This window comes from Antechinus flavipes, chromosome 3 (assembly GCF_016432865.1).
Source record: "Antechinus flavipes isolate AdamAnt ecotype Samford, QLD, Australia chromosome 3, AdamAnt_v2, whole genome shotgun sequence".
Classification (NCBI taxonomy): domain Eukaryota; kingdom Metazoa; phylum Chordata; class Mammalia; order Dasyuromorphia; family Dasyuridae; genus Antechinus; species Antechinus flavipes.
In genome coordinates this window covers 271,825,225-271,843,522 of record NC_067400.1, presented here as the reverse complement: position 1 = coordinate 271,843,522, position 18,298 = coordinate 271,825,225, and the positions used below count along the sequence as shown (strand labels likewise).

Sequence of the window (18,298 nt, the reverse complement as noted above, 5' to 3'; positions counted from 1 at the left end):
ATCAAGCTAAAGCAAAAATTGATCTAATCAAAAGAGATAAGGAAGGGCACTATATCTTGCTAAAGGGTAGAATGAATAATGAAGAAGTATCTATATTAAACATATATGCACCAAGTAGTGTAGCATCTAAATTCTTAAAAGAGAAATTAAGAGAGCTGCAAGAAGAAATAGACAGTAAAACTATAATAGTGGGAGATCTCAACCTTGCACTCTCAGAATTAGATAAATCAAACCACAAAATAAATAAGAAAGAAGTCAAAGAGATAAATAGAATACTAGAAAAATTAGATATGATAGATCTCTGGAGAAAATGTAATGGGGACAGAAAGGGGTACACCTTCTTTTCAGCAGTTCATGGAACTTATACAAAAATTGACCATATATTAGGACATAAAAACCTCAAACTCAAATGCAGTAAGGCAGAAATAGTGAATGCATCCTTTTCAGACCATGATGCATTGAAAATTACATTCAATAAAAAGCCACAGGAAAGTAGACCAAAAAATAATTGGAAACTAAATAATCTCATACTAAAGAATGATTGGGTGAAACAGCAAATTATAGACATAATTAATAACTTCATCCAAGAAAACGATAATAATGAGACATCATACCAAAATGTATGGGATGCAGCCAAAGCGGTAATAAGGGGAAATCTCATATCTCTAGAGGCCTATTTGTATAAAATAGAGAAAGAGAAGATCAATGAATTGGGCTTGCAACTAAAAATGCTAGAAAAGGAACAAATTAAAAACCCCCAATCAAACACTAAACTTGAAATTCAAAAAATAAAAAGAGAGATCAATAAAATTGAAAGTAAAAAAACTATTGAATTAATTAATAAAACTAAGAGTTGGTTCTATGAAAAAACCAACAAAATAGACAAACCCTTAGTAAATCTGATTAAAAAAAGGAAAGAGGAAAATCAAATAGTTAGTCTTAAAAATGAAAAGGGAGAACTCACCACCAACGAAGAGGAAATCAGAGCAATAATTAGGAGTTACTTTGCCCAACTTTACGCCAATAAATTCGACAACTTAAATGAAATAGAAGAATACCTCCAAAAATATAACTTGCCTAAACTAACAGAGGAAGAAGTAAATATCCTAAACACTCCTATCTCAGAAAAAGAAATAGAACAAACTATTAATCAACTCCCTAAGAAAAAAACCCCAGGACCAGATGGATTTACATCTGAATTCTATCAAACATTTAAAGATCAATTAACTCCAATGCTAAATAAACTATTTGAAGAAGTAGGGATTGAAGGAGTCCTACCAAACTCCTTTTATGACACAGATATGGTACTGATACCTAAACCAGGTAGGCTGAAAACAGAGAAAGAAAATTATAGACCAATCTCCCTAATGAATATTGATGCTAAAATCTTAAATAAAATATTAGCAAAAAGATTACAGAAAATCATCCCCAGGATAATACACTATGACCAAGTAGGATTTATACCAGGAATGCAGGGCTGGTTCAATATTAGGAAAACTATTAACATAATTGACTATATCAACAACCAACCAAACAAAAACCATATGATCATCTCAATAGATGCAGAAAAAGCATTTGATAAAATCCAACAGCCATTCCTAATAAAAACACTTGAGAGCATAGGAATAAAAGGACTTTTCCTTAAAATAGTTAGGGGCATATATTTTAAACCTTCAGTAAGCATCATATGCAATGGGGAAAAACTAGAACCTTTCCCAGTAAGATCTGGAGTGAAACAAGGCTGCCCACTATCACCATTATTATTCAATATTGTATTAGAAACACTAGCCTCTGCAATAAGAGTCGAGAAAGAAATTAAAGGAATTAGAGTAGGCAATGAGGAAACCAAACTATCACTCTTTGCAGATGATATGATGGTATACCTAGAAAACCCCAGAGATTCTACTAAAAAGCTATTGGAAATAATTCATAATTTTAGCAAAGTAGCTGGCTACAAAATAAATCCCCATAAATCCTCAGCATTTTTATACATCACCAACAAAACCCAACAGCAAGAGATACAAAGAGAAATTCCATTCAGAATAACTGTTGATACCATAAAATATTTGGGAATCTATCTACCAAAGGAAAGTCAGGAATTATATGAGCAAAATTATAAAAAAGTCTCCACACAAATAAAGTCAGACTTAAATAATTGGAAAAATATTAAGTGCTCTTGGATCGGCCGAGCGAACATAATAAAGATGACAATACTCCCTAAACTAATCTATTTATTTAGTGCTATACCAATCAGACTTCCAAGAAAATATTTTAATGATTTAGAAAAAATAACAACAAAATTCATATGGAACAATAAAAAGTCGAGAATCTCAAGGGAATTAATGAAAAAAAAATCAAATGAAGGTGGCCTAGCTGTACCTGATCTAAAATTATATTATAAAGCAGCAGTCACCAAAACCATTTGGTATTGGCTTAGAAATAGATTAGTTGATCAGTGGAAAAGGTTAGGTTCACAAGACAGAATAGTCAACTATAGCAATCTTGTGTTTGACAAACCCAAAGATTCTAAATTTTGGGATAAGATTTCATTATTTGATAAAAACTGCTGGGATAACTGGAAATTAGTATGGCAGAAATTAGGCAAGGACCCACACTTAACACCACATACCAAGATAAGATCAAAATGGGTCCATGACCTAGGCATAAAGAACGAAATTATAAATAAATTAGAGGAACATAGGATAGTTTATCTCTCAGACTTGTGGAGGAGAAAGAAATTTGTGACCAAAGATGAACTAGAGACCATTACCGATCACAAAATAGAAAATTTTGATTATATCAAATTAAAAAGCCTTTGTACAAACAGAACGAATGCAAACAAGATTAGTAGGGAAGCAACAAACTGGGAAAACATCTTTACAATTAAAGGTTCTGATAAAGGCCTCATTTCCAAAATATATAGAGAACTGACTCAAATTTATAAAAAATCAAGCCATTCTCCAATTGATAAATGGTCAAAGGATATGAACAGACAATTTTCAGATGAAGAAATTGAAACTATTACCACTCACATGAAAGAGTGTTCCAAATCACTATTGATCAGAGAAATGCAAATTAAGACAACTCTGAGATATCACTACACATCTGTCAGATTGGCTAAGATGACAGGAAAAAATAATGATGAATGTTGGAGGGGATGTGGGAAAACGGGGACACTGATGCATTGTTGGTGGAGTTGTGAACGAATCCAGCCATTCTGGAGAGCAATCTGGAATTATGCCCAAAAAGTTATCAAACTATGCATACCCTTTGATCCAGCAGTGTTTCTATTGGGCTTATACCCCAAAGAGATACTAAAAAAGGGAAAGGGACCTGTATGTGCCAAAATGTTTGTAGCAGCCCTGTTTGTAGTGGCTAGAAACTGGAAAATGAATGGATGCCCATCAATTGGAGAATGGCTGGGTAAATTGTGGTATATGAATGTTATGGAATATTATTGCTCTGTAAGGAATGACCAGCAGGATGAATACAGAGAGGCTTGGAGAGACCTACACGGACTGATGCTAAGTGAGATGAGCAGAACCAGGAGATCATTATACACTTCGACAACGATATTGTATGAGGATGTATTCTGATGGAAGTGGTTTTCTCTGACAAAAGAGACTTAACTGAGTTTCATTGGATAAATGATGGACAGAAACAGCTACACCCAAAGAAGGAACACTGGGAAATGAATGTGAACTATTTGATTTTTGATTTTCTTCCTGAGTTATTTTTACCTTCTGAATCCAATTCTCCCTGTGCAGCGGGAGAACTGTTCGGTTCTGCAAATATGTATTGTATCTAGGATATACTGCAACATATTTAACATATATAGGACTGCTTGCCATCTTGGGGGGGGGAGGGAGGGAGGGGAAAAAACGAAACATAAGTGATTGCAAGGGATAATGCTGTGTAAAAATTATCCTGGCATGGATTCTGTCAATACAACGTTATTATTAAATAAAGTTAAATTTTCAAAAAAAAAAAAAAAAAAAAAGAGTCTGAGGCCAAATTTGAACTCTGGTTTTCCTAACTCTAGGGTAATGATAAATAGAGTAGAAAGAATTATGAAGAATGTATCTGGATTTAGCTTCCCTAGTTCCTAGACCAGTGCTGTATCTGCTATGCAAGCTTATTGCCTGCATGTGGTTTTCTTTGATAGAATTCATACTCATTGAAGGCAGGGATTATTTTTGCTTTTGTTTTTCTATTCCTATACTTACTCTAGTCTTTGTCACATAGTAGGTGCACTTTTTTGACATTTACTGATTTACTGATTGAACATGTGGTCTCTAGGAATACTGTAATATTTCTGTAAATAGCCCTGTGTCATTGCCACCTTGCTCCCAGAATGGTCTTTTAATAGATTTTGCTTTTTCTTCTATAAAGCAATTGCTTACTGCTAGTGTCACACAATCGGTTTCGGTCTATTGGCAAAGAAGATTTTATTTCATAAGATCATAAAACATAGGGATGGAGCCTTTGAGGTCTTTTTCTCTCATCTTACATTTGGAATTGATGCCTTGGAAAATTAGTTAAATTATCAGAGGTCACAGGAGGAATAGCATATCTGACAATTAAATCTAAATCTGGCTTTGAATCCTGATTTTAACTGATTTTGAAATAATACTATAGCCAGCAGGTACAAACTAAGGAAAAGAACAATCTTCAAATGAGGGTAATGATAAATAGAGTAGAAAGAATTATGAAGAATGTATCTGGATTTAGCTTCCCTAGTTCCTAGATCCTAGCTGAAGTTGATTTCTTCCTAAATTCTGTTTTGATTTTTGTTACTGCGAAATTTAGAAGCTGAGACAAATTATCCAGTGTTTTCTATTTCTATTATCAATGTTTAGTAAATTTCCCATTAAATTAGGCAATTAAAAGTTGATTTTATTTTATAGACAATGAGCCTATTAATATTAGTTTACAGGAATTCCTCAATGGATCTTCCATTTTTCTTGCTATCTATAATCTCTCCTATCCCCAAATCAGCATCAAGTATCACTGCAATCTGAAAACAATTTACATTTTTAATCCATCAGCTAAGACATTTTACTTTCTCCTTTTCAAAAATAGAAGAATTTGCTATCTTCACCAAATATAATGTTAAATTGTCTATACTTTTCAAATTGCTTATAATTGAGGATTTCTTCTACTGGAAAGGAATCTTTATAAACAAGCTTAATTTGATCTGTTTCCCATATTTACACTATTCTTTTTTTCTCTACTTTTTGGTTGAAACCAAGCAAATTCCTACTTGTGAAAGTGGAGATTAATAATGTCACCAAATGTTATCTTCAGTTATTCATAGATTAAATGTGACTGTAGTTTTATGTGGTTCAAGGAATTTGGTGTTCTATGTGTCTGTCTGTCCTCTATCTATCTACCTACCTACCTACCTATTTGCTAATTTATCTGAAACAAAAGGCCCCCTAAAAAAAAGTAAACAAAAGTTTCTTTCTTTGGAAAATGCTAAGCTTAAAAAATGTATTACATGGGGCAGCTAGGTGGTATCAGTGGATAGAGCACTAGACCTGAAATCAGGAGGATTTGAGTTCAAATCTAGTCTCAGACACTTAACATTTTCTAGCTGTGTGACCCTGGGCACATCACTTAACCCAATTGCCTCAGGGAAAAAAAGTATTACATTTTAGTGATGAAATATAGATCTCTTATTCAAAGGCAAATCCTTATTTCAAAAAGTTAAATGATAATTTTGAAATAACCCCAGTTTAATTAAGTTTGAGGTATTTAAAGCAGTTGAATTCAAGAGTTTGAGTTTTCTTTTTCTCTGGCAATCTGATACTTTCAATATTTTGAAGCCATTTGCAAAGGAGATAAGATCTTGAGAGTTGTGGAGGCCTCTTCAGTCTTATCATTCTAGATTCCTTTCAGCACACAACAAACTTCCTTCTCCCTTTCTTCTTACTCAAACATGCCATCCATCCTGCTTTTATATTTTATCACCAAACTGCTGGGATCTGTCAGATCTCTCCCTTTTCTTTCTCTAATTTCCTATAACTACCTTCATCAATGAGGCCCCTCCTGTGTTGGTATTCAGAGACCTTCATCCCCATCTACTAGAAAAGAGATGATAGAGAGTTGCAATATGATGACCAAAAGGTAAATCTCTATGACAATATTAATATCTTGAAAGTTACTAAATTTGATCACTTCTATTTTCATTCAATATAAAATTCAATATAGTTACAGAATTCATAGATAGGGAAAAGAAAATTCCTGATAAACAGGTTATACATCTATCTTGGTGTTGACTTCAAGGGCTCCTTTCATGAATGTACTTCTCTGCAGAAAAAATGAAAGGATGGAAAATTTCATGTGTTCTTTTTCTACCTACTTATTTTATGTGATGGAGAACTTTGATGATGCCTCTCTGACTATGTCCAGGAAGAGAGCTGAATGTTTCCTTCTTCTTTTACACAGAAGTAGAGTCCTTTGCTGACTGATATCTGACTCTCTGAATCATATCTATCATTCAAAATCCAGCTTAAACTCTACTTTCCATGATCATAAAGTCTTTCCCTAAACCTGAACAAGCTAGAAATCTTTTCTTTTTTCTTCCTGGGACCTGGAATGCAATTTCTTCATAATAATCCTGTGTGCTAATAACATTATATTTTTAATTATATTTCTGTATATATTATTGCTCCCTACTTTGCTGTATGATTCATAAGTCTTTCCATCTTTCTATCTTTTTTGAATGTAGCACAATACTCCATAGATTTAGAGACTGAAGGACCAAAGAAGTCATAAATTCCAACTTCTTCATTTTATAGAGGAGGAAATGGGTCCAAAAAGATAAGGTAAATTGTCCAAAATCACACAAGTAATAAGTGTAAGAGCTGAGATTTGAACCTCATTTCTCTGATTTTAAAAACAGTTTATTTTGTTGTCTTAGAGAGGAAGGAGGTAAGTAAGGGGAGGGGAAGAAAATTTTAAAACACAAAGTTTTACAAAAATGCATGTTGAAAATTCTCTGTATATGTATTTGGAAAAATAAAATATTGAGAAAATATTTTTTTAAAACTAGTATATTCACTCTACAACTAAATGACTAATTAATACTGTTAGTATTAATGGCTATTATTAATTTGTGAAACTAAAATAACTAGTTAGGGGTGTATTAGCTCAAGAACATGACTCCTAATGCTGCCTTGTGGATATTAAGTACTATGAAAAAGATACTAATCATATCATATACTCACAGTCGTGTGGTTTTTTTTTTTTTGTTTTGTTTTGTTTTGTTTTTTTGCCCTTTTACCATTTTTGGTTTTGACTTTGATGGCAAAAATACACTCATAGCTTAAGTTGTTCCTTATAGCTTTATACTTTGTTAATTTATCTAATGAGATACAACTTGGAGAAATAATATTAGTATATCATCTTACATGGAAGAAAGATAAAATTTATTATTTTTATTTTCAAAGGGAAGGTCGAAAACAATGGATGAAAGTTGTAAGAAGTTACATTTAGGCTTGATATTAGAAAAAAATTTAATAATAAGAGCAATTCCAAAAGTGATTGAGGTTTTCTTGGGAACATCATGTTTATAGTCTTGTATATATGTATGTGTGTGTGTGTGTGCATGCACATATATATATGCATACATATATGTGTAAATATATATATATATATACACATATGCATTTATTCGTGTCTAACAAAAATCATGATAATTTTGTTGTAAATTTGAAATTGCTAGCAGCTTGCTATAGTGGATTTGCCATTTCATGTATGTTTATTGTATTGTTCATGTCTACTGAATTATGTTATGAAAAAGTTTGTTTTATTTAATACATTAAAAATAAAATTTTAAAGTCTATGTTTAAAAAATGTAAGACCTTATGAAAAGTGACACAAAAAGATTAGAAAAACAATACACAATGGAAATAAAAATGAAGTTGGAAAGAATCATTTATCAAATTTGAATATTATAATGATGACGCTTGAGTTCAAAGGATAGATATAAGAAGGCACTTACTCCAATTCCATATAGAAATGAGGAACTTTGGTGTGGAATTCTGCATATAACATCAGATTTTTTTGACATCATGGGATAGTTTTGCTAGTTCATTTTTATTTTTAATCTTAATTTATTTGTATTATAATGGATCACTTTCTGGGATGCAAAAGGGAAAAACACTAAAATATAACTAAATGATAAATGATAAAAGGCTTTTGTTTTGAGTATGTTTAATTTGGCTAACATAGTACTCAATATGATCCCTACCAGGTAAATGGGGGGTAACCTCTTTTGATTGACTATCTGCATTTTAAAAATATATAACACTATGTGCTTTGCTCTTTCTCCCACCTTCTTTTGCTGTAACTATGAACTGAACCAATAAGAGGAAAGGAACTGGTCTTCCCTTAGTCTTCTTTGAATTCCAGGGAAATAGTCCTGGCTGTGGTAGTGGTGATGGTTCTGTTTGTTTCTTTTCTATGTTATTTTCCCTTTATTTCAGGCTCTGGAGGTGGTCTGGATTAAACTAGGACTTCACGCCATGATAGCCTTGGAGTCAGGCAAACTTTGCAGGCAAAGTGCTACAGTCACCAGGCCAGCAGGGAAGCCCTGAGAAGTGTTTAGAACTTAAGTTAAAGGGATGTTTGGATTTGGAATTGAAACTGTGCTTTATGGGAACAGAGTTAAACACTCAGCTTAATCATCTTCCTCTCCCCAGAGTCTATTATAGATCAAAGAGGGATGGAGATTATGCCTCCCACATGTTGTAGGTAGTAAGTTTGTATAAGTGCTATTTAAACCTTTGGAAGTAAGCATTCCTTTGTAAAGGCTCAACTGTGTTTATATATATAAAATGCTTTTTAAGAAAAGAAATAATGCATAATAGTTTAATCATATCCAAAGTCCTTTGAAAAAACTTTATAAAGAAAAATGCTGAATCAAAGAGCAATTAAGGTGAGTCAAGTTGCCAAACAGTATTACCCTAAAATATTCAGATAACTGAGGCAAACCCAAATGTTAGTGCTAATTCTCATAGAGATTTAAAAATAAGGTGGATCATAAATGTAACTGAATTCAACCCCTTTAATTAATGGATAAGGTTACTAAAGCCCTTTAAGGTAAAATGATGCCCAAGCTCCTAAGAGAAGTAAAGAGCTAATGAGGATGTGAATTCAAATACTTTTGACTCTAAATTAATCCACTAAGAAACATCTATTATTGCTGTTCATTTGTTTTGATCATATCCAACTTTTTAGGACCCCATTTGACATTTTCTTGGGCAAAGATATTAGAGTGGTTTGCCCTTTCCTTCTCCAGCTCATTTTTCAGATGAGGGAACTGAGGTAAACAGGATTTGGTACTCTGTATACTATACCATTTTGTTTTCATTTATGAAGCACTGGCTACATGCTTAACAGTTAAACTAACTTAAAAAGTTAAGTTTTATCCTAAGGAGAAAAAAAAAAGCAAAAAAGAGTCCCCAGTATCAAAGAGTTTACAATCTAATGGGGAGACAATATACAAGCAAATGTATAAAAACATGTTATATATAGGATAAATAAGAAATGAATTAATTGAGAGAAAGCCCTGGAATTAAGAGCAATGGGGAACATTTCCTATAAAAGATGGAATTTTAGATGAGATTTAAAGGAATACAGGGAATTCAGTAAGTGGGTTTAAAGAAGGAGAATATTAAAGGCAGAAGGGACAGAGCTGAGATGGAGTTAGTTGTTCATAGAATAGCTAGAAGGCCAATATCACTAGACTGACAAATACATATTGGGGAATAATGTTTTAGAAGGCTGGAAAGATAGAGGGGGGGCTGGGTTATAAAGAACTTTGGATGTCCAAAAGAATATTTTGTATTTAGTCCTGAAGCAGTAAGGTATCAATATAGTTTATCAAATAAGGTTTAACATTGTCTGACCAGTGCCTTAGGAAATTCATTTGAGTTGTTGAGTGGAGGATGGATGGGAGTGGGAGATTTAAGGCAGGAAGAACTACTAGCAGGCGATTGCTGAAGATCAGATCAGGTGTGAGATGATGAAGGCCAGCACCAGAATGCTGAAGAGGGAATATATTTTAGAGATATTGCAAAGGTGAAATTGACAGTTCTTGGCAACAGATTAGATGTGGGAGGGGAATTCAGGATGATTCGTAGCTTGTGAGTCTGAGGGACTAGAAGGATACTAATGCCTTCTATGGAACTGGGAAGACCAGATGGGTAGGGAGGATCTATGAATTTAGTTTTGGACATTTTGAGTTTAAAATGGGATATCCAACTTGATATGTTTGAAAGGAGTTGGAAATTCAAGATTGGAGGTCATTAGAGAAGTTAGGACAGGATAGATAAATTTGAGAATCATCAGCATAGAGATGGTAATTAAATCCATGGAAACTGATGAAATCATTAAGAGGAGTAGTATAGAGGGAGAAAAAAGTGCAGGACAGAATCCCAAGGGACATTTGTAGTTACAGAATATGATCTGGATAAGCAAATGATCTCTAGCAATGGGTACTGAGAAGGACAGGTGAGATAAATAGAAGAATTTAAAAAGAGTAGTCCCTAAAATCTAGAAAGAAGAGTGAATCAAAAAGAAGAAAATAATCAGCAGTGTCAAAGACTGCATAGAGGTTAAGGAGATTAAGAATTAAAAAAAGATCACTAAATTTGGCAAATCAAAGATCATTTATAACTTGAAGAGAGCAGGGGTTAAGAAGACAATAGGATGAGAGAAAATGGGGGTTTGGGTGGGTACCTATTGGCTTTGTCTTTCTGTCTTTCTCTTTCTCTGAGATAATTGGGGTTAAGTGACTTGCTCAGGACCACACAGCTAGGAAGTGTTAAGTGTCTGAGACCAAATTTGAACTCAAGTCCTCCTGACTTCAGGGCTAGTGCTTTACCCACTGCACTACCTAGCTGTCCCCCCATTGGCTTTTAAAGATATTTACCTATAAAGGGCAATAGAGATATATAGGATGATAATTAGCAGTGATAGAAGCATAAAGTGAGAGTAAAACATGATCATGTTTGTAGGCAGTAAGGAATAAGCCAGTAAACAAGGAGAGATTGAAAACAGGTAATGGAATGGAGGTAATGGAGGGAGCAATCTATTGGAAAAGATGGGGTGGAATAGGATGATTTGAATAGGTTATCCTTGGCAAGCAATAAGGCCACTTTATCATATGAGATGGGGATAAAGGAGGAGAGATAGTAGCAGAAGGCATGTAAATAAGAGGGAGGAAGAAGAGGGAGATCTTGGTGATTGGTTTCATTTTTCTCCATAAAATTTGAAGCAAGTTGCTCATCTAAGAAGGTGAGGGAAGAAAGCCATGGGAGGTTTGAGAAGAGCTGCTTTGGAGAGTAGGATCATGAATTGACAAAATAGGTATAGAAGGATTGCAGCAGTAAGGGCCCATTTGAGGTTCTGTAACATAATTTTGTAGTGGACTCATTCAGAACATGTGCATGATTTTTTCCCACTTCCTTTCAGCAGCATATATGTAGAAACAAAGGCAGCAAATAGTGGGAGTGTTCCATGACTTAGGCTTGGCAAAATGAAATTAATGAAATGATAAAAGGGTTAGGGATTAAAGAGAAGAAGTCTGTAGATCTGAATTGCTTCCCTAAAATAAGGGAAAGAGGAAAGAATTGCAATTCAGAAGCAATGAACTGGGAGAGAACTGAGGGGTTAATAGATTGAAAGCCATAGTGTGAACAATGAAGGAAAGCAAAGAGAAAGGCAAAAAATCAATTTATTGTAGTTGGATAAGTAGATAATAGAATTCTTAAACTTGGAAGTGGGTAATGGTGAGATTAAGGATATGACCATCTTTGTGTGTGACTGAAATGGAGTAGAAGAATAGCATGGGAAAGTGAGAAGGTTGAAGAATGAAATGATTAGTGTTTAAGGGAAAGTCTATATGTATATTGATAGTCCCCAGTATGAAGCAACTGAGAGAAGGAGTTGAAAAGTTGTGAGCTAGGTATTAAAGTCATTAAGGAAGTAAGAAAAATGACCTGTCACTAACAGCATCCATCAGTATTTTGACTGGGTGGTAGATGATAATAGAATGAACCTCAAAAGAAGAAACCTTTTGAGTGATGGAGTTAGAGGGAAAATCTGGATGTGGCGATGGGGAATAAGAAGCTTTACATCTCTTCCATCAAAACCAGTGAGCCAGTGGGAATGAGTGAAGATATATCCAGTAATAGCAAGGGGGGGAGTAGGGAGGCTATTTCATCAGGAAAGTCAATAGCTAGGAAATAGAGTGGGAGAAGAAAAGTTTAGGATAAAGGGAAGCTTGTTTCATATGGAATACACATTCCATAGGGCATGGTTGGAAGACCTGGATGGTGTTTGGTTGAATGTTTGGTCTGGAGGAGAAGGCAGTGGGGAGGTTGGGATTGGTTTTAGAAGATTCAGAATCAGTGGGATGTGAAGAATATAACAAGTTATGAGAATATTCTTCGTTGAGTGGAGGGTGTCACTTCTTTACCAAAATAATGTAAGATGTTAAACTGTATATAAGTGCAATATGAAGTAGGTGGATCTTGCTTCATTCTTCCTACTCCCTCTGAAAGGAAGAGGTTAGGCAGGTAAGAATGTAATCGGAGAGGAAAGTTCAACCTGTGCAAGTGAGAACATTGCTCCTCTTTGCATTAGGATTTTTTCTCCATAACCATGTTGAGAGATGAAGTTGAAAGCAGGATACAGAAATGGGAACTGAAGTAGGGGCTGGCAGAGATGGAAATAGCTGCTACTTTGGGGCAGATTGAAGATGTCTGACTCAGTCCCTTGATTCTTTTCAGAAAATATACTATACACAACAGAAGATGTAAGGTACAAGGTGCAGTCAGAGAAACATTTGGTATCTCTTCTAGGTTTGAGGAGCCTAGAGATGAAGTAGCACCAGCAAGTGGTAGAATCCCTGCATGGAGGTAAATTCTTTAGGACAGATGGAGGACCCTTTCTGCCTTCTTTCAGGGGATGTGCTGTGTTCCACATGGAATGAAAAACACAGGATAAAGGATCAGAGGAATATTTGGATCATCTTAAAATCAATATTCTTTTATGATAGTATCATTGTTCTACTTCTGTAGCTTACCCTACTCTATCAATGGATTAGTTTTCATTAGAGAACTTTGATAAATTCCCATTAATATGGTTTGTTTATGAACTTTCAGCTTCAAACAATATTATAATTTCATTCAGCTTTAATTTTTAAAATAATGTCAGATACCAACCTTAATTTCTGTGGATTGTTTTCTGATTCCTTCCATTGTGTAAGGAATCTCTTTCCATGACTCTAGCCTTGTTTTGGCTTTCTCCAGGGTCCATTCAGCTTCTTTCTTGGCTTCTAACCATTGAGCAGAATCTTTCAGCATTTCATTCAGCTGCTGTTTTCTCCTCTGAAGATGTTCTTGGACTTCATCCCATTGACTCTGTATTTTTTCAACTAATGAAAGAAAAACAATCATAACATATAATGAATGTTATTTGGAGACTCCCTTTGAACATTTAAAGACACATATATGTATTGCTTACATTTTATGCTGGCCATAGTTTTTTTTTAACATTGTTAATGTCTTATAAACAGCTAATGCTGTTTTCTCACTTTGTCACATGGCCAAATTAAGATGATGCCAAATGGATAATTTAAGATTACCCAGAAAATAAATAGTAAAATTAAGAATTTAAATTAAAATCTACTGATCACAGCCTATTCATAGTTCCTTGAATCACATTCTTTTACTGGAGAGTTATATTTGAGGTTTAATATAAAGCTATTCTTTGAATTTTTGTTTATCAGTTACATGTTCTCTCATAGTTGACATAGTATTACTCTGATCAGCTTGATGAACTTATTTTTTTGATATTTGTTCTGAATAAAATTAATTTTAATTTTTATTAAAACTTTATTTTTCAAAACATATGCATGAATAATTCTTTGACATTAATACTTGCAAAATCTTGTTCCAATTTCTCTCACCCCTTCCTCTAGATGGCAAGTAGTCCAATATTTGTTAAACATGGTAGCAGTATATGTTAAATCAAACATATATATACATATTTATACAATTAAGCTTGATGAACTTATAAGATGGTGATTTATTTTTCTTACTTTGGGGTGCATTTTCCTCTGGAGGATGTAGATATGCCCCTTGGTGCATTGTGGGTTATGATTCATTGTGATTAGGGATGAACAAATTTTCCTGAATCATTGTACAATGAACTGTTATAAGAGAAGTAACCCATCTTTTTTGGATAGTAAATGAGAGTATTAAAATGGAAACTCCATCTTTTCCCAAAGACATCCCGAAAAAAAGAGCAGGAATCAGAGGGGATATAGAATGAAGAAAAAACCTAGTAACACATACATTCTCATATTTTCTAGGAGACACTAATAACTAACTTAGGGCAGAGGCACAAAATAAATACATTACATTTTTATATAGTAAAAGAAGAGAGTTTGGGGGCTCAAAATATCCTGACCCCAACCTTAGAAAACCAGAGGTCTAACTTCACACATTGAGATATGTGGAGAGAAGAACAAAGCGGCTTAATATTGGTAATACCTCAACTCCAATTTTTCAGATAGAGGAGTGAGTAGACTTTCTAAGCAGTGTCACTACTACTTCACACAGATTTAATTATCTCTTTTGACAGAAAATAACTCAAAGCATTCAAAACAGTTATCACAAATAACATTGCTTAAAATATTTAGTTTTAGTGGTCTTACTCTCTGTTATTAGGGGTATTGTATGTTTCATAATTGATTCTCCAGAAACTTGACTGACTTAAAGTTATCAGAGTTCTACTTCCTTTCAGTGATCTTTTCATATGTTGTTGCAGCCATTGCAACATATAAATAGAACCAGCCATAGGTTCTACTCATATCACTCATTTTTCATATTCACTACTTCTTACAATACAATAACATTTCACAGACTAAACATTTTTATTATATTCACATGGATACGAACTTTTAAAAATAGTATATAGTATTTTAACTAAATCAGTTTTATTCTTTAATTAATATATAATGTTTTGGTCTTAATAAATAATCATTGAAAAGAATGTACTTTTGACTTATTTTTTCCAAAACTGAATTTTAGAATCAGTAACAATTTACAATATTAGTGATATCTCAAAAAGGCTTGATTTCATTCTTTCTTTTTTTAACAGAAGAATGCAACCCTGTCAGCATAGATTTTACAAATTATATACTTCTTTTCATGACAATAGGTTTAGCCCTCATTTAAACAAGGTCAACACCATTTTGGGAAGAAACAGACTGGTTCAATCATGCATAGGTGAAGGTTTCTTAATGGAAAAATAGTTGTAGCCTGGGATGACATTTCATCCAAATGTCCTGCTTGAATCAATCTGTTTAATCACAGAAAGGGAAGATTTATGGCCAAAAGAAATCTTGGATATATGATTGAGGCAGCCAAAATGGTCTGTTGAACAGGCCTTCTCTGCTTATTGCATCTCTCCTTCCTAGCCAGAAGCCCATGTAAGGCCAACACAACTGATAGCTGGACTCTCTCAAGGGATTATATCTGAATCAAATTACTGAAGACCATGTATAATTTACAATGAAGTTGGGCCCAAAATTTTAAAATGAGAACTTACTGATATTTGAAGAAGGAATTTTGGAAGAACATACTCAATTTATTTTGGAAAGTTTCTAATATATTGCAAATACATGAAACCAAAGCTTATTCAAAATTTTGTGAGTTTAAAAAAACATGACTCTGTGAAACCTGTGAATATGAAGTCCACTATAGCCACTTAACTATATATACACATCATATTTCTTTTTACACATAATTGATATGTAAAAATTATAACAAAATGGGGCTGTTAGATGGCACAGTGGACAGAACACTAGCTCTGGACTTGGGAGGAGCCGAGCTAAAATCTGACCACAGACATTAAACTCCTACTAGTTGTGTGACCCTGGGCAGCAAATCATTTAACCCCAATTGACTTTCAAAAAAAGAAAAAGAAAATAAAACCATAAAAAAAGAAACTGACAACAAAAAAGTCTTTTGAGCTAAAATAAACAATATACTTATTCTTGGGTAACTTACATTTACAATTATCGCTTTAATCTTCCAGCTATCCAATATATAGTTTGAGGGTCATATATATTACTGAAATGATCTAAGTGTGAGGTCTGTTTAAGATTTTTAGGAAAATGTTTTAATTAATTGGTTACTTGTATAAAGTTGTAGAGAATTGTGATATGTGTATGTGTACTACAGGGAGCTGCTTATTCCCATCATTGCATATCTGAATGATTTCAATATCATTTTTGGCTTAGTTTAATTAGTTTAATTAGTATTAAAAAACAAAATAAAACAAAACATGATAAAAGATAAGTGGATTTGAGTCTATGACCTATTACTGAAAAACAAAAAATAACCACTTCTATACTTATTAATTTCACCTTTGATTTTCAGGTGTTTCCTATACTCTCGCTTTAATGCTCAATACAAGGGAAAGATTTCACCCTAGAATTGTTGGAAGGAAGAGAGATTTTTCCTGGTTTCCCATTCAGGAAAATGGCTAGGGCTTTCCTGAAAATTTCAGGGAAGAGGGCTGCTAAAATACTTTAGATTTAACAGGGGTCCTCAAACTTTTAAAATAGGGGGCCAAGTCACTGTCCTCAGACTATTGGAGGGCTGGACTATAGTAAAAACAAAAACTTTGTTTTGTGAGCCTTTAAATAAGGAAACTTCATAGCCCTAAGTGAGGGGATAATCGTCCTCAGCTGCTGCATCTGGCCCACTGGTCATAGTTTGAGGACCCCTACAACATAGAAGGGTGATTATCAATTGGGGAATGGCTGAACAAATTGTGATAGATGATTATTTTAGAATAGTATTGTGCAATAAGAAATATTGATCGCAATGATAGAAAAACATGGAAAGACTTGCAAGAAATAATGAAGAGCAAGATAAGCAGAATCAAGACAATATTGTATTCAGTAACAGCAACATTGTTTTAAGAACAATTTTGAATGAATAAATCATTTTAACTATTATAAATACCCAAATTAACTATAAAGGACATATGAAGAAAGATGCTATCTGCATTCAGAGAAAGAACTGATAAGAAGAATATGTATAAAATAATTATACACACACACATATCTACTTGTATCTAATCATAACTATCTCTGGGACAGAGTTGAGGGGAGGGAAAAAAAGAGAAAAAATGTCATAATTTTGTTGTATGTTGTGTGTTGAGAGAGCAAGTCATACTTAATAGATTTGTAGTTTCATGTGCAATCATCTTTGTTATTATACTTTAATAAATGCTTATTTTATTCCAGAAATTAAAAATCAAATTAATCAATAATAAAAGAACATGACTAGGGAAGAAATATTTCTGACCATGTGAGGAAGAGTAGTGAACACAGAGAAAATGGGATTTAGTGTATCCTGTGTGGATGTAACACAACCAGAAACCACACAGAGAGAAAATGGGTTATAGACTAGAGCATGGAAAGGAACAGGAAAAACAAGTGGTCTTCTATCTAGATCCATGGAAGTCCTATATCCTGGAACTATCCAAAGGTATTTTTCAACTTTAGAAAGGATCTAAGCCCATCACTTAGCATGAGTTTAGAGGACTTTGAGTTTTAAAATCCTCTGAAAAGGTATTCATCTGAAAATGTAGCTTATACATTTTTTTAACTTTAATATTTGTTTCTCTTCTGATTAAATGTTCACTATTTAGATACACTAGCTCTGTTGAACTTTATTTAGGTCAACCACTTAACCCTTTCAACATTAGTTTTCTCACCCTAAAATGGAGAATATTTTTCGTTCCCACTTCACAAGTTTGTTGTGAGACTAAAATGAGTTTATAAATATATATAGTACTTTGCAAACTTTAAAGCATTATATAAATGTGAATTGTTGTTGCTATTGCTGTTGTTTATTAGTTTGGTGAGCAACTAAAAACTCAAGGGCAAAGTTAACTTCAGAAGCTCTAAGTTTTTGGTAGAATCAAATAATTGATCTGAAAATAGATCTTCATTCAAATTAAATTAGTTCCAAGAGATCAGTCTGACCCCTGGGTTAAATCCAAATAATTAAACATGGTCTTGTCCTCATGAAAATTGCAGTATAATGGAGGATTTGGAAAAAAAAATAAAAGTATCATGATTTTTATAAATTTACACTTCAGCAAACAGGTTTTAAATACGAGCTATTAAAAATGAATCAAAAATGAATATAGCATTATAAATACAAACCTAATAATATTTCAGAAAATAGCTGTTGTACAA

General features: G+C 33.5%; 1 protein-coding gene across 1 annotated transcript in view; it reads right to left on the bottom strand.

Annotated features, from left to right (window-relative positions):
* DMD (dystrophin) overlaps window positions 1–18,298 on the bottom strand; it is a 2,219,276-nt gene that overhangs the window by 592,451 nt on the left and 1,608,527 nt on the right. Inside the window, exon 53 of the mRNA XM_051991017.1 lies at window positions 13,239–13,450. Within this exon, the coding sequence (XP_051846977.1) occupies window positions 13,239–13,450 (212 nt within the window). The remainder of the gene's footprint in view (window positions 1–13,238; window positions 13,451–18,298) is intronic.